General features: G+C 37.8%; 1 protein-coding gene across 2 annotated transcripts in view; it reads left to right on the top strand.

Annotated features, from left to right (window-relative positions):
- Positions 1–21,443, top strand: part of ITPR2 (inositol 1,4,5-trisphosphate receptor type 2) — a 485,618-nt gene that overhangs the window by 181,563 nt on the left and 282,612 nt on the right. For both annotated transcript variants that reach the window (XM_042946117.1, XM_042946116.1), the window contains exons 22-26: positions 1,088–1,281; positions 5,099–5,228; positions 7,444–7,501; positions 9,003–9,168; positions 10,169–10,342. In XM_042946117.1, the coding sequence (XP_042802051.1) occupies positions 1,088–1,281; positions 5,099–5,228; positions 7,444–7,501; positions 9,003–9,168; positions 10,169–10,342 (722 nt within the window). The remainder of the gene's footprint in view (positions 1–1,087; positions 1,282–5,098; positions 5,229–7,443; positions 7,502–9,002; positions 9,169–10,168; positions 10,343–21,443) is intronic.

The raw sequence follows: 21,443 nt of genomic DNA, 5'->3' as shown, positions 1-21,443 counted from the left end.
TTTTGAATCCTTCCTGCCTGTTGTAGGAACTGAGAAGTGAGAAACAGCAGTGAGGCTGGAGAAAATAAATTGGAGCAGTGTCAGGAGGTTGCTTTGGTACAGCTGCTCATGCTCAGTGAAGGAATGAGTGTACATGCAATTTTACTGGAGGACAAATGAATGAGAAGTCAAACACAGAAGATGTAGAAAGAGGGTGATGCCTTTTTGAAAATGATAATTTAAAAGAAAATTTTAATGCTTATTTATTTTTGAGAGAGAGAGAGAGAGACAGAGTGTGAGCAGTGGGAGGGGCAGAGAGAGGGAGACACAGAATCGGAAGCAGGCTCCAGACTCTGAGCTGTCAGCACAGAGCCCGACACGGGGCTTGAACCCACAGACTGTGAGATCATGACCTGAGCCAAAGTCAGACACTTAACTGACTGAGCCACCCAGATGTCCCGAAAATGATCATGTTTGTCACTAAATTGTTTTTGTGATTACCTCAAACATAATTGCTTTTTGTGGATTTTGAATAATGATTTTTTTATTCAAATGGGATGAAGGAATGGGAAGTGTATCGTCAAATACATGCTTCTTCCCCAGATGAAACTGTCTTTTTCTTAAAATGAGGTTATAACAATCCTCCTCACAAGCATTATGAAAGCAAAGCTATGAAGTCCTTGGTTTGAGGGTAGGATTAGGATGCTAGTCACCACTTACATGTTTTCATGTAACTCATTTATCGTAGGGTTCTTTCACATTATTATAAAAGTTAGAGCTTATTGGTGTGACAGTTGAGAGGACTTACTGTGTCCCAGAAGGACCTGCCTTGGATGTTATCAGAGCTACCACAACTCATCCTTGGTACCTCATTTGAAAGTATTTTCTGAGAAAAGTAAACTTTCATTTTTAAAATCTGTCAGTTTGAAATGCGTCTGTCAGGACCTTCCCTATGTCTGTAAGGAAAGAGCCAGAACAGTGTTGATGCTATTCTTTCTTATGTCATTACTTTTCCTGTCATGTTTCCAGTCTGGTTTTGACCAACTGGATATTATATCTGTTTCCCCAGGTGTTGTGTGTATTGACTAAAGGGCTTTTCTTTTGCTAGGAAACAATGTCATGAGAACCATCCATGGGGTGGGAGAGATGATGACCCAAATGGTACTCAGTAGAGGCTCTATCTTCCCCATGAGTGTGCCTGACGTTCAGCCCAGCATCCACCCCAGCAAGCAAGGAAGCCCTGTAGAGCCTGAGGACGTGACCGTGATGGACACCAAACTGAAGATTATTGAGATTTTACAGGTATGCTGCATAATGGAAGCAAAGTGACAAACACCTAATTGAGCTTCTTGGTTTAACTTTCTTACAGACTTTGTTCCACATCACTGTGGAAATATTCTGAAATGCTATTGATCTAATTTATTTCTTTTAAGTTAATGACACTATTTAACATATTAATTACATTTGTTCATTTCCATTAAATGTATTAATGGTGATATCTAACGATTGTGGAGTGCTTTGAGGTTGACAAAACCTCTTTCATATGCATTTTCTCATTTAGTATTGACCCTGATTTCATTTTACCTTCATTTAAGGATTTCAGAGCAGGCAAACTTGAGATTGAATTCTAACTCTATTTCTATTTTTAATTGAATTGGATATGTAATTCTGGGTATCCAGGTTTATCACTGTAGCAAGAAACTGAAATAAAATTTTATTTATTATTAGCAAAATGTTAATAATTGGTTTTTGTATTTTATATAAGTGACCATCTTTGTGCTTTTGAGGCTAGGAATAATATATATATTTAAAATTAACATAGTCTAATACCTAGCTCTGTGAATTTAAAGGAGATAAATTATTATTTTATTCCCCCTGGTTTAGTGAATAAATTCCCTATTACTGTAGCTGTGAATTCTTATATATTTTTTCAAGTTTGGAAAGTAGTTTTATGATACTTTAATTATAGCATTTATTCCAGATTTGGAGAATGGAGCCTGGAGTTTTCAAGGGTCTATTAAGATTCTGGATACAATTTACTAGGTCTTTCATCATAATTTAATGTAGACTGAACTACCAGAAGTGGGTTAGTAGTCCTGGAAGGGTCTGTACATTTTTATTTAAAGTAATTAGATTTATAATCATAAAGGGTTTCACATTTCCTCCAGGAATTCCAAAGGCTGAATCCTGAGAAATATTGGCAGGCCTCCCAAACCTGTGTTCATGACCCTGAAAAATCACTTAGTTCTCCTCTTCTTAAACTGAGAAAGGTAGTGATCACCTGACCTGCGGATCTAATGGGCCCATAGCTTAACATCATCCTACTCACTGGACAACCTGTAAAATATGTGACCTCATTTTAGCCTCAGTTACAGAAGATCAGCGTTTGAAAAACATTCTCTAACAGCTCAAAAATGATGAGATGGAGATACTACTGCGGTGGGACAGATTAGGGCTGACCTTTCTTTGCTGCCTCTTTCGGGCTTTTAATGTATTTCTTGTTGAAACTCTTTCCTCACTCTGATTTTTGTGTTCCGTGTCTGGGTCTGCTTCACTCTGTCTGCGTTCCTATGTGCTGCTCTTGAATACATTTCTTTCTTAGAACACCTCTTCAAGAATTTCTTTGTAGCTACATTCCTTACGCAAGTCTCCTGCTTCCTGCCAGCTCTTCCTCCTCACGGGGTCTTCCTTTCTTTTCCCCCATATTTTATGTATCTCTCTTTTTATTTCTCTCTCTCATTCTCTCTATCTTTGGCCCTCTCTCAACTATCTTTCTCTGCATTTGTTTTTATTCTTCCCTTTGTCCCTTTCCTACCTTCCATTTATGTTTCACAATTAAATATATTGGAAGATGAAAGTTTTTATTTTGGTTCTATTTATAAATAAAAATCTAGGGGTGCTGGGATGGCTCAGTGGGTTAAGCGTCCAACTCTTAGTTTTGGCTCAGGTCACTATCTCATGGTTCGTGATTTCGAGCACTGCGTCGGGCTCCGTGTTTACACTGCAGAGCCTGTTTGGGATTCTCTGTCTCACACTCTCTCTGCTCCTCTCCTGCTCACTCCCTTTCTCTCTCTTTCAAAATAAAGAAACATTTAAAAAAATAAAATACAAGTCTATGAGCACTAATCTTCAACGAAAATGTAATAAGTATTTCACCAATTAGTGTCTTATTAATTTATTCTTTACGTAGTTTTTTTTTTAAACCCTTCCTTTCAAGCACCTGCAATCAGTTTCTGTCCCCACCCTTCTGCTCAAGGCTACCAAATCCAATGGCCCCCTCTCAGCCTGTTTTCCCACAATCTGTCCCCTGTTTTGAAATCCCCTTAACTAGAATCCATTCAACCTGTATGTATTGTAGCACTCACCACATGCTCGTAAAAGAGACTCTTTGGTGTTTGTTACCCTTCTATGTTATATGCTCTTCAAAGGCAGGTCTTATATCCTTGGCAACTTTTTTGTACCCTCAGGTACCTTTCTTAGTACCTGGCTTAGCAAATGTTTATTGACATGAAGCATGTTTGTTGCCCATAAGGAGCATAGACGGCTAGCAGAGGAGAGAGAGAGATAGAGACAGAGAGACAGAGAATAAATAATAGATGTATTAGGTAGCCAAGAGACAAATAGGTGTAAATAATGGGTTGGGTGAGCAAAAAAGAGAACAGTTGGTTTGGATTGGGGAACCAGGGAAAGCTTCTTTAGAAAAGGGATTTAAACTGGATCTTGGAGGGTATCTCAAAGGCTAGTTGTTCTGGGTGGAAGAGAATTTTCAAGGTAAAGTGGGCACTGAACAAATGTGAGAAGGCAAGAAAGAAATATCCAGTGCTATTGGAACAGAGCAGTGTGAGAGGGAGAATGCAAGAAGGGAGGGGGGAAGGACCAGGGAGGGAGGGGTGTGATACAGGAGTCACAGAAATGGTAGGAGATCAGGTCAGATGGTACCATACATGTCCGTTATTGGTTAATTGTCCAAACGTTATTGTCCAAACGAGGCTCTTTTGAGAGTGTAGGGGGCACTAATAGTAATTTTACTGCAACAAAAGCTTAAACTAGGCTTATTTCAGGCAAGCTGGAATGGAAGGGAACCTCGTATTAAACCACTTCTTTATTGTTTCCCTTCTCCACTCAGAAATCTGTAGCACATACTTTTTCTTTCTCTGATCTCCACTGAAGTCTGTGCAGCCTGATTTAGTTCTTGACACTTTTTTAACGTTTTTATTTATTTTTGAGAGACAGAGAGAGACAGAGCATGAGCAGGGGAGGGGCAGAGAAGGAGACATAGAATCTGAAGCAGGCTCCAGGCTCTGAGCTGTCAGCACAGAGCCCGACACAGAGCTTGAACTCACGAACTGTGAAATCATGACCTGAGCCGAAGTTGGATGCTTAACCCACTGAGCCGTCCAGGCGCCCCTCGATAATTTTCTAATTATGTTAACCATGCTATATTTTGTTTTCCCAATTCAGGCATAGGCTTCTTGAGAGCAGGGGTTTCAAGTGTTTGCATTCTTCATAGTACCCAGCACAGGCAGGAACCTTATTGTCTTATTCCCTTAGTGTCTCTCAACGTGTTAGTTAAGGAGGCAAGGTCAACAACACAATCCAAGGGAAAGCAAGCACCAATGAAGCTAATCCATGGTATATTTGGATGCTGCTTCCTCAGCTGTCCTTTTGTAGCCTAGATCCCAAACTGATTGTGGTAGAGCCAGAATCCACACTGTAGTACCTGGAAGTTTAGCCTCTCTGTGCGTGAATGAAAATCATAGCACCAGCAGTCTCCTCCTAGAGCCAATGTTACCTCCGCAAAATGCTCAGTGAAATAGTCATCATTACCTCTTCATCCAGACTCGTTGGATACCTTGGTCTGGAATATTCAGAGTAATCACGGGGGAATCATTTTCTTTTTCCTAAAAAACTGCTTTGGGATTTTACTGACATTGGCTAATGGAAATGCATCACTCTTGTTAGCTTTATGGCTGATGAGCATGTATGCAACTGGAGTGTTAAGAGCTGAGATTTGTAATTAGTTCGTGTGAAATGTTAATAGTTACGTTGTTCTTGGTGTAATGAACTGTCGTTTTAAACATGATGCTAATAAAATTATGTTTTTAATGCTCTTTTGTAGTTTATCCTGAGTGTCAGACTGGATTATAGGATCTCATATATGCTGTCAATATATAAGAAGGAATTTGGAGAGAATAATGAAAACGCTGAAGCATCTGCCAGTGGCTCTCCAGATACATTACTACCATCAGGTACCTCCTTTGTGACAATATTCACCCTGTAGCGTTCATATTTTAAGACATAGTAATATTTCTAGGAGACACAAATGCAGAAACCATATCCACCAATGACATGAAGGAACTGAGACAGAGCCTAGAACGTCTTGGAGGATGTTTGCAGTTACTTGGTGCTAAGTCCTCAGAATGCAGTTAATTTTATAGCCTTCACAATTCGATGAGGGAGAGGTACTGTTTATGTGCCACTTTACAGATAAGAAAACCGAGGTCAGATGGGTTAAATTACTGGCTAAAGGTCACGAAAGTAGTGGAGGAGGGATTCCCTCAGAGGTCTCTCCAGTTTCAGGGCCTGAATCTTGTAAGCACCATACCGTGTTGGTGAAAGTCCAAGGGAGACTTTTTTGCCTGATCAAAGAGCAGTGTGAAATGTAGCTTTCGGGAAGAAAGGTGATTTTTAGGAAGCTGTTGCCCAGCTCAAGAACAAAGACATGGTATCTCCCAAAGGTCTGAATGAGGGTGGTGATGTGTGTGTGTGCGTGCACTTACTTTGCATGGTTATGAACTGGTACCATATGTCAATTTTTCACATTTAAAAATGTAAGAATGAAAACCACTCTTATCTCCGTGTGTAGGAGCATAGTGAAGAAAGAGCGTAAGAATTACTGTAAAAATTTTGTGACTGTAGAGAATACCTTATGAAACCTAAGAAATACTACATTTCCATGTTTCTGAATAGGTCAGGCCAGTAACAGCAGTCTAGAAACTACTGTATTAAAGATTTAGCCAGGTAACTGAATTCTTTTTCTGAGGATCAGATTTGTGTACAAATATGAAATGTTCTTCTAATCGCAACCAGTATGAAAGTGTCAGGGAACCTCCTCTTTTTTCCCTGTCATTCGATTTGGCAGGAATGATTCTGTGATTGTAAGTGTGTAGTTAAAATGAGTGGTAGACCGGGGTGCCTGGGTGGCTCAGTCGGTTAAGCGTCCGACTTCAGCTCAGGTCATGATCTCGCGGTCCGTGAGTTCAAGCCCCGCGTCGGGCATCTGGGCTCTGATGGCTCAGAGCCTGGAGCCTGCTTCCGATTCTGTGTCTCCCTCTCTCTCTGCCCCTCCCCCATTCATGCTCTGTCTTTCTGTGTCTCAAAAATAAATAAACGTTAAAAAAAAATTAAAAAAAAAATGCGTGGTAGACCACTCAGCTCTCTGACTCCTTAGAACCATCCAGAAGGCAGCATGCCTCTGTAGATGGGTTAAGTTTGCCTACGTGAGAAGTCACTTCTGGTACATTTGCAACAGTATTGTTTTTATGTTTCCCAGAAGTATAGAACCCCAGAGGGCCATTTCCAGGAGTCACGTGGCTGAACCAGAGAGCCTAGCTGGCGGTTGCATTGACAGTATCATAAAAATTATTGGCTCTCAGAAGCCAGACTTCTGGAAATAGAAGCTCCAAGTGTCAGTAAAGTATGGGAGAGAACCCCCAGAAAACCAGTTCTTTCTGATTTACCTGATCTCTTTCATTGGTTGAGTCTGGAAGAGAGAGCTTTCTGGGGAGAATTCTTTTTCTTTCTTTCTTTCTTTCTTTCTTTCTTTCTTTCTTTCTTTCTTTCTTTCTCTGCTTTGTTTTGTGCTTTGGAGATGAGAAATAAATAATGTACTTATTTAAATGTGTTATTTTAAGAAAGATATCTTCAAAATATTGGTGGTGAGGATGGGTGAGGAATCACGATTGGTTCACATAAGAAAATTAATGTCCCATAAGAAGAAGGGATGGAATTGTAGAAGAGGAGCATTCTGAAAGGACCATGTTGTTTGGAAATACCGTAACAGTTACAAGGTTCATTACTGCTATATTTTGATTCTTTAAAAAACATATTTAAAAAACGTCCTTCCACGTCATCACCCAGTTAAATTATATAAGTGTGTGTGTGTGTGTGTGTGTGTGTGTGTGTAGCTGATGCATATATATATGTTTATACAGGTGATGCAACTTTGTAAATGGTGCTTTCTGATCTAAATATATCTTTGTAGCAATATATGTTTCAAAATGTAAACTTTGTTTAAAACGTTGATATGTAAGTGAAATTATATTGCGGCTTTTTAAACTATTGACTTTTCCTGGCAGGAAGGAATGAAGGCAAAATATTTTTAGGTGTGCTAATATCAATATAAATATTGTGACTCCTAATTATGATAAGATAAAGAATGGATTTTACCCTTTGTCTTTGTAGCGATTGTTCCTGATATAGATGAAATCGCAGCTCAGGCAGAAACGATGTTTGCTGGAAGGTATAGTAACACGTCTGTGGCTTTATCTTGTGAATACGATTTTTGCTTAGAATTTTATTGATACTTTGCTATTGTTTACCTCCCGATATTTATTTAATTTTAGATCCTTTATTGTTGGCAACATAATTTCTGCCAGAAATGAAGCTGCTAATTTACTGTAGAAGAGGAAAGCCTAGCTTTTCTTTTAGATAGGCCAGGGGGAAAAAGACAAGAGAGATGAGATCAGTGTATTGAACTTTTCCCCGAATTCTTTTTGCTTTTCTTTCCTCAAATAATGACAGCACGCGAATGCCCTTTAAGTCCCCTGGTATCAGTAGCACTGTGTCTTGCAAAACATCGCTTGCCTGAATCTAAAAAAATTTGAGGCAAGGAAGTAACTTCTTTCAATGTTATCATTAACTATTTGTGAGAAATAAAGCTATTTGCTGCCTGTTGGAAATATCCATGATTAAAGAAAACGTGCCTCTGGCATGGCTACCCTCCTTTGTTACTGGGAGCCCCGACGTTTATTGTTTTAAAGTTGCTTCTTTCCTTTTCAGAAATGAAAACTAATAGCAGTAAAAAAGAAAAGTAAAGGAAAAAAAAATGAACTTGAAATGTCTAAGCTACAACTTACTGAGTTTCTAGCATTCATTTCTGTTATAGGTTTGCCATGAGAAACTAAACAAATTTCACACTAAGCCCTTTGTTGCATTTTCTTTGGTTAGAAAGACAAACAAGAATGAAGAATCAAGGGAACCAAAAAGGATTTTTATCTCTAGTGAACATTTGGTTTAGCTTTGTTTTCATGTTGTTTTGGTGGATTTTGTTGTTGTTATTGTTGTGTTTTCCTATTCAAGTATTTCATTATTCCCGAGAAGAGATAGATAATAAATCAGTGTATGATTTTTCACCTTGAAGTAAATGGACCTCTTCCTCCAGTGCGGTCTTGCCCAGTGTCTGAGTATAGCAAATACCCAGAGCAGTTCTGGTGATTGTGTCCACATGAGTGTGTGTGGGTGTACGCCCTTATCCTTTTCCCAGCTGTCACTACCTGTCGTGGAGGAGGGGTCTCTAGGGTTCTGGGGAAAGTCAGCTGTTGCTGTACATCCCTCCTAGTATCTCTTCTCAGTACTAGAGTTGAGATTTTTTGGATCGATTTAGATTTCTAGCCTTTGTCTATGTCGAAGTGAGCAACTCATCCTGGTTGGCCTTGTACCTTCCCAGTACGAGCTCTGAAAAGTCTTCCGTTCTGGGAACCCCCTCCATCTCGGACATATTTGGAGGGTTGGTCACTCCTGCTTTTCGTGGACACATAACACAGGCTTTTCTTTGTGCTTTGTTTCTTGATCAGTTACATGAGGGGGGAAGAAAAGTGTAAAATTATTTTGCTTTTTATTTTCCAGTTTTTTGGGGAGGAAAGGAATATATAGCTCTGAGAATGTATACATAATTTGAATACCACTTATGAATAGATTTTATGTAAATATAAGTTATTGTAGAATCATTGTTGGTTTTATAGAAAGGAGAAAAATCCAGTTCAACTTGATGATGAAGGAGGCAGGACATTTTTACGGGTCCTCATTCATCTGATCATGCACGACTACCCGCCTCTGCTATCAGGGGCCCTGCAACTACTGTTCAAGCACTTTAGCCAGAGAGCCGAAGTTTTACAGGCATTTAAACAGGTAAGATTGAGTAGCCCCTCCATGGTGCCAGAGCAGAAGCTCCGAAAATGTTGTCTATAACATCCAACCTGACTTCATGGTTGCAGAGTTAATGAGACTGTGAGGCTTTTCCTGGAGATGCTTTCTATTTTTAAAGATAGATGTGGCCTTGTCTTAAGCCAAGACATGATCTATTTTAGAAAGAGTTCCCCACGAGTGATTTTCAGTTAATATCTTTAATGTAAATGACAGGCACAAAGATTTAGGAAGGTGCTGGGGGGTAATACCATATTAGGAATCTTGTTGCCACGGCTATTATTTTGACCCCAGACTTTACTGATAAATTTGGATAGGACAAAATGTATACAGGTGAAAGAAAGGAACTGTTTTGGATCTAATCTTTTTCTTTGTCATCTGAATGACATCAGTCTTGAGACTATTCATGAATAATACCTAAGTGCTTACATGTGTTTCACTAATATTTATTTTATTTAATAGAGGGCTGATCTTCATTAGGAAGTTTTATAAGAATCTATTAAAATATGAAATAATTCCAAGACTAAAAAAATAGACATAATAGTGCATATATTTGGATATGTCATATAATACACATAAATTATAATAAAATCAAAGTTTATACCATGAGGTTTAGACTGTATCAGAATTTTCTTCCATTTATTTTTGTATTTCTACCTCTTTTCAATCACATAGACTCTTGGAGAAATGAACTTTAGCAGTGAAACTAGAGTTGAGGTATCTTTTATTTTACATTACTCCTTAACACTTTGCTAGGACTCACTTTTTAAAAATTTATAATTCTTTATATATTGGCTTAGTGTTCACAGATACCTCCAGGTAAGTTTTCATGCTCAATATACATCTAAAATATCCACAAATATTCTAGAAACATGAAACTTCAACTGAGGAACAGCTTAAAAGACCTGGGATTTTTGACATAATTGAAATAGGAATGAAGGAATTTCCTTAAGTACATTAAGGGTTCAGAGTTTTCTGTTTCCAGGTGCAATTGCTGGTGTCCAATCAAGATGTAGATAACTACAAGCAGATCAAGGCGGATCTAGACCAGCTTCGACTCACTGTAGAAAAATCTGAGTTATGGGTTGAGAAGAGCAGCAGCTATGAGAATGGAGAAATGGGTGAAAGTCAAGTAAAAGGTGGTGAAGAGCCAATTGAGGTTCGTTTTCAAGATATTTTTGGAAATAATGATTTTTCAATTTCTTAAGTCATATGCCATCTAGCCAAAGTTGTTCATAAAGAAAAATTTTATTCTGAGTAATACAGCATCAACTTTTTATTTGCCAAATCAGTTAACTCCCTACACCTGTATTTTGGGATTAGTTCTCTCCAATTGCTATCACTTCTTAGCTCATTTGCCTACTTTTTCACTCTCTCTCCTTTTCACGATACATCCGACAGTCCAGGAATCAGGACAATAGGATGGAGTCAGATGGACAAAGAAGGAGTGGGTCCTAAGCATAGACTTGAATAAAGAGGTGAAGTTTTGTCACCACCATTCACCGTGGCTGTTTACTGCCAACCTGTAAATTATTCCTTTCTTTATTGCATATCCTTATATAATACATAAAAATAGCTAACTGGAACAATCTGCTTTAGTGACAGCATGAAAATAGCAAAATTCTGCATTTGCTCTAAAGAGTGGTAAGATGGTGATCCTATGTCTTCTGTTGTATAGGTTTTAGTTTTCAGTGGGTTAATTAGTTGCTGTTTTCACATTTCACTAAATACTAAATAACCGTCTAAAGTTTTTAAAACTGTATTTTAATGGTAACACTTAGCAGACCAATGCCAACATCGTAATCGATAAGATATTATTTCTTAAATGCCTATCTAGTGTTTTATTTAGTTGTTTTTTAATCTGTAGGAATGTAGACTATTTAGGTAGGGTCTGCCTACCACAGCTTCTCTGTTTGTTGGAATACCCAAAGTATTGTGTAGTGAAAGGTGAAGACGGAGTGGGAAATAATTTGAGTCCTCAACATGTGGAAAGGGAAGTTCCTCTGGTGGGTTCCTCTGGTGGGTTCCTTGTCTCAGGACCACTTACCACTAATCTGCACAAAACTTTTGACTGAATCTGTTAGCACCTTTTTCTGTGATTTTATAATGTAAGTTACTAGAATGTAGAATTTCTACTCCGTATAAATTTCTTTCATGACCAGATTTGTTGTTGTTGTTGAAGTAGAGTTCTTCCATAGCATATTTAAGAAATAAGAGGACATTTCATATTAATTTAGTACCTGCTATACATCAAGTCTTAAAGCAGACATTTTCATACACGGTATCTCATTTTGTATGTTACAACAAACTTTGGAGAGAGTTAGATCACATTTCTAAGGATGAGTCAGCTGGAGCTCAGAAAACCCAAGGATTTCGTCACTATTAGGCAGCTCTGCGTGACTCAGCTGAGATTTTAACCTGGGTCTTTCTGATGATACATTCCAGGCTCTTTAGTGTAAGACTGCGCTTTCTGATATAATATTTAAAGGTAATAAGAGATGTATTATGCTTTCACAAGGTTGGAATACCTCTTCCTTTTGCAAGTACATAATTTGTACATGTTCTAGGGAATAAACATAACGTTGCTTCCCCTTCCAGAACATTGGATTTTTAAAAATAAAGAACAGCTCTAAACCAGAGATAAAAGCATTATGCTCTTTGTAAAAGTTTGCACAAAATCAGTTAAGAGTATAGGTGAGATGTTCCATGAAAGATGTGAGTCACTAGTCTGAAGTTTAAGTTCCTAATTACTGAAAGAAGTAGAGAAAGACCCTCTATCGTAGTGAATATCCAGGGTACCCCCTTCTCAGTTTAATAAGCAATGTTTTGATGTAAGAAAGGAGAAGGTGTTTGATTGAGGATGCCTTCAAAATAAAACTGCATTCTGTGTGGGTTATAAATCTATTTTTCTAGGGATTTCAGACGAATATAAGTCAATGAAGCTGGAATTTATTTATTTATTTGTTAAGCACAGGATTTATCAGTTCAGAAAATGGTGATAATTTTAGGCACTTGAAGCAGGAAGTGATTTAATACAAGCAGTTATATTTTTGGAAAGTCTGGAGGTGTACACTTCGGAGGCTGCCCCTGGACTATTGATTTCAAGGTCAAACAGTCGTAGCTACGATTCAGAGGTCAAGAAGCTTCTTTGGTTGCTGCCGACACTGCTGCTCCAGCGCCACTGACTCACACCTGAAAAAACATGTGACCAGATAATGGAACACTCCCGTCTATCAGGATTTTCTTCTCAGCCCTTACAGACACAGAAAGATGGCCTTGAATGGATAGGGTATTGAGAGCATGGGTTTTGAGGTCGGATACCCTAGAATTTGCCACCAAGTATACGTGTGACTTTGGGCAACTTATTTTAATTCCCTAAGTGTTTTTTTAATAGTCTATTCAGTGGACACAATAATGGCACTTAGCTCATGGAAATACTGTGAAGATTAAGTGAGCAAGCTGTGCACAAGGCGTGTCAGTGAAAAGGACTCCGGTGGGAAAATATAAACAATAAGGTGACATGTTATCTACCAACACGTCAAGAAGTAAGGCTTCAGCTTTAATTCATTCATTTCTCAGTGTGGTAATTATTCACAAATAGACTTAATTTTGAGACTGGTCTTTTCATGGTTGCATCATGGCAGCAGCGTCCTAGACATTATGCCCCTGCGTGACAACACCAGGAAGGGGTATCTATGATTTTCATGCATTTCTGAGTCTCCTGTTTAGGAGCAAGAAAACCTTTTCCAGGCATCCCTTAGTAGGTTCTATCTCATGTCTACTTGACCAAAGCAGGGCCACATGTTTACCTCTAAACCAATGGATTATAAGATTAATTCAGACTAAGTAATAGATGATCCTTAATCTCCAGGATACCCTCCCCTAAATTACAGTGGGAAAGGATAGATAGTAGAACAAAAATGAAATCTACTATCAAGAAAGAACAGCCGACAGCATCTGCCAAAGTCAGTAGTCAGTGAATGCTTGTTATAATTATTATTGGTTTTTATGTACAGCATATTGTGCTGTTGACTATGATGGATATCGAATTATGAAATCTTAGGGTTAAAATATACTCATAGGGGTATCAAGTCCAATTCCTGTGTGATATTTATTTTCTCTCTGAATACCTCACATGAGATATTTCTTAAAACCAAACCACCCTTCTGTGATGGCAAATTCAATAGCTCTTGAGGTAGCACATTCTACTGAAATGAACACGTAGTTTAAGAAATAGAATATTACCGGTAAGGAGTCCCTGCAGTCCCTCCCCATATCCCAGAAGAAATCATTCTCATGAGTTTATGATTATTCCCTTGCTTTTCTTAATGGTTTTATCACACATATTTGTATTTCTGGAACATAGGGCATTTGGGTGGCTCAGTTGTTTCAGTGTCTGACTCTTGATTTCAGCTCAGGTCATGATCTCATAATCTATGAGTTGGAGCCCTACATGGGGCTCCACACTGGGCATGAAGCCTGCTTGAGATTCTCTTTCTGCTCCTCCCCTTTTCATGCACACACACAAACTCCCTCTCAAAAAATAAATAAATAAAACAAAAAAATATGAAAAATATTTCATTTAGTCTGTTTTGGGTATATTTTTGTCCTCCATCCTTGTTTATATATAGCTGTAACCCATTGATTTTTTTCTAATATATATTAGAATGCGCATTACATTTTATGCACATGTTTATCTAGTTAACTGTTGGTGGACATTTTCATTTTTTAAAGTTCTAGCATTTTTAAAGAAAATTTGCTACCAAAAGAAATGCTACTTTGAAAACTTTTGTATGTCACCCGATGCACATGTTTAAGAGACTCTTCCAATTAAAGACTTAGATGTGAGACCTGAAACTATAAAAATCTTACAGGAAAACACAGGCAGTAATTTCTTTGACATTGGCTGTAGATATTTTTCTACATATGTCTCCTAAAACAAGGGAAACAAAAGCAAAAATAAACTACTGGGATTATATCAAAATAAAGGCTTATATTTATTTTTTAAATGCTTTTATATTTACTTTTATTTTAGACAGACAGAGAGAGAGAGAGAGAGAGAGAGAGAGCGAGCATGAGCAGGGGAGACGGGCAGAAGGAGAGAGAGAGAATATTAAGTAGGCTCAGTGTAGAGCCCAACATGGTGCTCAATCCCACGACCCTGGGATCGTGACCTGAGCTGAAATCAAGAACTCGGACACTCAACCAACTGAGCTACCCAGGTGCCCCCAAATAAAAAGCTTTTAAACAGCACAGGAAACCATCAACAAAACACAAAGGCAACCTACTGAATGGAAAATATTTGCAAATGATATATCTGTTAAGAGGTTAATATCCAAAATACATAAAGAACTTATACAACTCAGCACCAAAAAACCGAATAATCCAATTAAAGGTGGGCAGAGGACCAGGGTGCCTGGGCAGCTAAGTCAGTTGTGCATCTGACTCTTGATTTTGGCTCAGGTCATGATCCCAGGGTCATGGGATTGAACCCCATGTCCGACTTTGTGCTGAGCATGGAGCCTGCTTAAGATTCTCTCTTCCTCTCTCTCTCCATCCCCCTCCCTCTCTCTCTCCCTTGTCCCTTCCTCCTTCTCGTACTCTTTCTCTCTCTCTAAATAAAAAAGAAATCTACTTAAAAAAATGGGCAGAGAACATAAGTAGACATTTTTCCAAAGAAGACATACAGATGAATAGCATGATAAGATGCTCAACATCACTTATCATCAGGGAAATGCAATTTGAAGCCACAATGAGATATCGCCTTACATGTGTCAAAATAGCCAAAAATCAAAAAGACAAGAAATAAGTGTTGACAAGGATGTGGAGAAAAAGGAACCCTTGTGAACTGTTGGTAGCAATGTTAATACAGCCACTGTGGAAAACAGTATGGAGGTTCCTCAAGAAATTAAAAATAAAAATACCATATAATCCAATCATTGCACCAGTGGGTATTTACCCAATGAAAATTAAAACACTAATTCAAAAAGATATATGCAATATATGCCCCCTTACTTTTATTGCAGCATTATTTACAGTAGCCATGATGTGGAAGCAACCTAAGTGTCCATTGATAGATGAATAGATACAAAGATGTGGTGTATGTATGTGTACACACACACACACACACACACACACACGAATATTACACAGCCATAAAAAAGAATGAGATTGTGCCATTTGCAACAGCATGGATGGACTTAGCATTATGCCAAGTGAAATAGGTTGGACTGAGAAAGATAAAAACCACATGATTTCATTCATATGTGGGATCTAAAATAAAACCAATGAACACACAAACAAAAAGCAATCAGATCTGTAAGTACAGAGAATAAACTGAGGGAGAAAGAGGGGATGGGCAAGATGGATGAAGGATAGGAGATCTAGGTTTCCAGTTAGGGAAGGAATAAGCCACCAGAATAAAAGGCACAGTACAGGGGATATAGTCAATGATAATGTAATAGTGTGGTGTGGTGACAGATGGTAGCTACACTGGGTATCATAATATAGAGAGAAGTTGAATCGCTATGTTGCACACGTAAACTGATGTAACATTGTGTGTCAACTATCCTCAAATTAAAAAAAATTAAAAAAGAGACTTCAGGATATATATTTAGGTGTAAAACATCTAGTGTGTTTACTTTTACCAAATAATGCCAGTTGTTTTCCAAAGACTGAGTGACACTCCCTCCAGCAATATATGAGAGTTCCTTATCCTCATAACTGCTGGTTTTTTCGCTTTTCCATTTCTGACAATTGGGTGCATTGACACATTTTCTCTGTTGTGATTTTGCTGACATTACTCATGAGGTTGAGCATATTTTCATATGCTTATTGGCCATTTCACTTCCACTTCCATTTTAGATTAGGTTAAATTTTGTATGGGCAAGTTAGGTCCTACCAATCCATGTATACCTACTACTGAGGCTAAAAATATTAAAAAAAAATTTTTTTTAGTATTTATTTATTTTTGAGAGAGAGACAGAGTGCGAGCGGGAGAGGGCAGAGAGAGAGGGAGACACAGAATCTGAAGACACAGACTCTCCAGGCTCTGAGCTGTCAGCACAGAGCCCAACGCAGGGCTCGAACTCACAGACTGAGAGATCATGACCTGAGCTGAAGTTGGACACTTAACTGACTGAGCCACCCAGGCGCCCCAAGGCTAAAAATATTTTTGACTGCAAGTCATGATTATCCTATCCTATAAGTTCAAACTTGCGTACAATCTTTTCATCTGTTATTTCTTTTTCTCTTACTTTGTTGTATTGGTAAGATTTTTCCAGTATAATGTTGAAAAGATAATGTCTTGCTATCCTTGTCTTGCTTCTGATCTTTAAGGGAATAATTTTAATATTTCACTGTTGAACATAATGTTTATTATCCATTTGTTTTGTAGATACCCTTTATCAATTATAGAAATCCCCTTCTATTTCTAGTTTGCTAATTTTTACCATGAATGGTTACTGGCTTTAATTAAATACAGTGTAAGCATTTATCAAGATTATGTTCTTTTTCTGTAATCTTAATCTGCTAATTTTTAAAAAGTTTTCATTGAAGTTCTAGTTACTTAACATATAGTGTAATGTTAGTTTCAGGTGCACGATATAGTGATTCGACACTTCCATACATCAGCCAGTGCTCATCACAAGTGCACTCCTTCATCCCCATCACCTATTTCACCCATCCTCCCCTAATCTGCTAATTTTTAAAAAACATGTTTATTTTTATTTATTTTGAGAGAGAAAGAGAGCACAAGGGGGAGGGGCAGAAAGAGAGGAGAATCCCAAGAGAGAGAGAGAGAATCCCAAGCAGGCTCCCTGCTGTCAGCGCAGACCCCGCTGCGGGGCTTGTGGGGTTCGATCTCATGAACCATGAGATCATGACCTGAGCCGAAATCAAGAGTCGAATGCTTAATTGACTGAGCCACTCAGGCACTGCTAATTTTAATAGCATGACTCATAAATAGAGCTTCTACCATAGTAACCTTGCATTCTAAAATAAATATATCTTGGTGATAATTTTTACATTGCTAGATCCAGTTTGCTAATATTTTGTTTAGGATTTAACATCTATGTTGTCAGTGAGACTGGCCTGTAATTTTCCTTCCTTGTACTGTTCCTGTCAAGTGTCAGTAGCAAGGTTAGACTGATTTCATAATAAAGTGAGTTGCAAGATCTAATCCTTTCTGTGCATATGATTAGATATCTATTCCATAAATGTTTTTAAAAATATTTTTTATAGTTTATTTATTTATTTTGAGAGAGAGAGCGAGCATGAGTGAGACGGAGGCAGAGAGAGAAGGATAGAGAGAGAATTCCAAGCAGGCGCCACGCTGTCAGCATGGATCCTGATGTGGGGCTTGAACTCACAAACCATGAGATCATGACCTGAGCTGAGGTCAGACACTTAACTGACTGAGCCCTATTCTGTAAATGTTTGACAAAGCTTATCTGTGAATCTGCCTGGGCCTTGGATTTAGTTTGTGGGAAGATTTTAACTACTGATTCAATTTCTTTAATGGATATAAATTAATTCAAATTTTCTATTTTGGGTCAGTTTGTTTTATTTTTCTGGCCATATGCTTTAGTTTTCAAATTTATTGGCCTAAATTTATTGATATTCTTTCATTATCTTTTAACATTTCTTCTATCTCTTTAGCTTCAGACCCCTTTTTTATTCCTGATATTGTTTACTTGTGTTAAATTTTTCTTTTGCCCCTTTTGATTTCACTATTTGTGTTGTATACTTCTGTGGGTTCTGACAAATGCACAATGTCATGTGTCATCTTACCAGCATTGCACATATTTTGATCATCCTTTTTAGTGAATCCATTTTTGGCTTTGTTGAGCTTTTGGTTTGTTATTTTGTTATATTTATTCTGCTATAACCTTTTATGTTTCAGATTTTAAAAAATTTAACGGTATAATTTCCTTCTAAGGAACTGCATTCCACAAATTTTGACAAATGCCATTTATATTATTGTTCAATATTAGATATTTTAAAATTTCCATTATGACTTCTTCTTTCTCCCAGAATTACTTGGAAATGAGTTCTTAAATTTCCAAATGTCTAGACAAAATTTATCCCTTTTTGTTATTGAATTCTTAATTAATTAACTCGTGGCAAGAGAACGTGGTTCTGATGCCATCAGTTATCCAAAATTTGTTGAGACTTGCTTTTTGGCCTATTATATACCATCAGGTTTTGTAAATGTTTTATGTGGGCTTGAGAAGAATGTGAACAGGCATAGGGTTCCTTGTATATGGGTAGTAAGTCAAGCTTATTGTGTTTAAAATTTTTCTTAATGTTTATTTTTGAGAGACAGAGAAAGACAGAGTGTGAGTGGGGGAAGGGCAGAGAGCAAGAGGGAAACACAGAATCCAAAGCAAGCTCCAGGTTCGGGGCTGTCAGCACAGAGCCACTGCAGGGCTTGAACTCACGCACCATGAGATCATGACCTGAGCTGAAGTTGGACGCTTAACCAACCCAGCCACCCAGGTGCCCCAAGCTTCTTGTGTTTGAATCATTTATCTACTTACTAATATTTTTGTTTTCTTGACATATCTGTAATTGAGAGAGATTTGTTGACATTTCCACTACAATAGTAGGTTTATGAATTTTTTCCTGTAGTTTTATTAATTTTTACTTTGTATGTTTTAAGGCTATTTTTGTTTGCTTGGTTTTCTTCCACTTAACTTTTTTAAAAAATTTGTGTATAGTTGACATGTTTTAAAAACTAATGTTTATGTGTTTATTTTGAGGGAGAGAGAGAGAGAGTACATGCACACAAGCAGGAGAGGACAGAGAGAGAAGGAGAGAGAGAATCCCAAGCAGACTCTGTAGTGTCAGTGCAGAGCCTGATGTGGGGCTTGAACTCACAAACCATGAGATCATGACCTGAGCCGAAATCAAGAGTCAGACACTTAACCAACTGAGCCACCCAGGTGCCCCTAGTTGACATGTTTTAAGGCTATTTTATTTGATGCCTATAAATTTAAAATTAGTTTTTTCTGGGAAAACACCTTTTATTGGTTGAAAGATATTTTCTCCCACTTCTGATGGTAATATTTCATGTCTTCAGGCTTCCGTTGGTACTGTTGAAAAGTTTGCTGTCTGTTGAATAGTGGTGCTTTAATTCTGAAACTGATTAAGTGTATGTTAAAATTTATGATTGCTTCAATATTTGTTAATTTCCTTTTCATGTTTTCCCTACCTGGGACTTTGTGCTGAATTGGAATAATTTTTTTAGACTCATATAAGTCTCTCTTTAAATATGTCTTATCTGCAGTCCACCTACTGAGCTTGTAACTTCAGTCATTATATTTTTTCATACTTGCAATTTGATTTTTAAAACAATCCTTTTGGTCATTTTTGATCATCTTTTGTTGCTTGCTAATTTTTGTGATTCCATATGGCTATTTTTTAGACTGTGTATAATAATTCCAGGATCAGAATACCTTGGGTATTTTTTTATATTTCTCACTCATGTTGCCTGTTTCCTCATATATTTGATCATCTTTGATTATGAGCTCATACCTTTTTTTTAATAGACTTTTTTAGAGCAGTTTAAGGTTTAGAGAAAAACTGTGCACAGAGTACAGTAAATTCCCATATACTTCCCCCATGGTCATATTATCATTAATATGGCACATTTATTCTTCGATAAGCCAATATGGATACATCACTATTAATTAAAGTCCATAAGTTTACTTTAGGTTTTACTATTTATGTTGTAAAATTCTATGGCTTTTGACAAATGCATAACGTCACACATGGTATCACACAGAATAGCCTCACTGCCCTAAAAATCCTCTGTGCTCCACCTGTTTGTTCTTCCCTTGTGAAACCCCGAGTCCGGGAAACCACCGATCTCTTTACTGTCTTTATTTTTTTGCCTTCTCCAGAATGTCGTATGGTTGGAATCGCACAACATACAGTTTTTGGAGACTGGCTTCTTTCATTTAGCAGTACACATTTGAGGTTCTTTTATGCCCTTTTGTAACTTGCTAGCTCATTTCTTTTTATCACTGAATAACACCCCATTGTTGGATTGACAACAGTTTATCCATTCACCTATTGAAGGACATCTTGGTTGCTTCCAGTTTGGGGCAGTTACGAATCATGCTGCTGTCAACATTCGAGTGTGGGATTTGAGCTCTTATGTTTTTGACTTTGGGCATGGGGGTTGAAATTGGGCATATTTTTCTCCTGAGTATTTGTATTTGTGATTGCCTTGGCCTGATGCCAGGGGTCGCTGCTGGCCTGAGACCACGATGCTTTCTTCTCCTACATCTGTCTGAAGGCAGGAGTCTCAGGTTTAGTTCCCCGAATTTGACACTTGCTTAGAACTGACTTCATCTGTGTTGCTAGCATTCGCATTTACCTTCAGGAAACCTTATCATGTTGCCTTGAAGCTTAGAGTTCTGATTTGGTTTCAGGTTACTTTTTTTTCTTTTCTTTTCTTCGTTTCTTTTTTTTTTTTTTTTTCCCCAGTAGATGGAAGATGGGGTTTTGGAGTTCTCCTTTGTTTTCTGTGAGCACAGAAATGTACTTCAAATAGGTTCTTTATCTAGGATGTAGCTGTTTTGTAATAGGAGGGTCGTTTGCAGTTTTAAATTTGCGACTCTTGCAGGAGTCCATGGGAATGTGTTTACTTAGATATTTAGTAATTTAAAAAATTTATTATGAACTTATATCCTATGGAACTTTATATGTGTAATTCCTCTGAGGGTTATGTTTAATCTAGAGAAAATTTCATTTGCTTCTGTGAGGCACTTTAGGTTGCTTTATTTTTTGTAACTGTATTAAACAATCTTTTTGGCTTTGGACCTTTGAGGGCCCTTTAATAGTGGGAATTCTAGTCAGAAATGTTTTTTTTTTATAACTTTTTAAAATGTTTTATTTATTTTTGAGACAGAGAGAGACAGAGCATGAGCAGGGGAAGGGCAGAGAGAGAGGGAGACACAGAATCTGAAATAGGCTCCAGGCTCTGAGCTGTCAGCACAGAGCCAGATGCAGGGCTCAAACTCACAAACTGTGAGATCATGACCTGAGCTGAAGTCAGATGCCCAACCTACTGAGCCACTCAGGTGCCCCTCTAGTCACAAATCTTAAGTGAAAATGGGCTTGTCTTTGTATGCAGGAGCTCAGGAGAATTCTTTTTTGTTTTTTGGCTTTGACCAAGCCAAGGCCAAGTCAGGTATCCCTTTGTTCTTCTTTGGGCCACATCTTTTCCTGGTTTATTATTCTGGATATCTCCT

The sequence above is a fragment of the Panthera leo genome, chromosome B4 (assembly GCF_018350215.1).
Source record: "Panthera leo isolate Ple1 chromosome B4, P.leo_Ple1_pat1.1, whole genome shotgun sequence".
NCBI classification, from domain to species: Eukaryota; Metazoa; Chordata; class Mammalia; order Carnivora; family Felidae; genus Panthera; species Panthera leo.
This window is presented reverse-complemented; position numbering and strand designations above follow the sequence as displayed.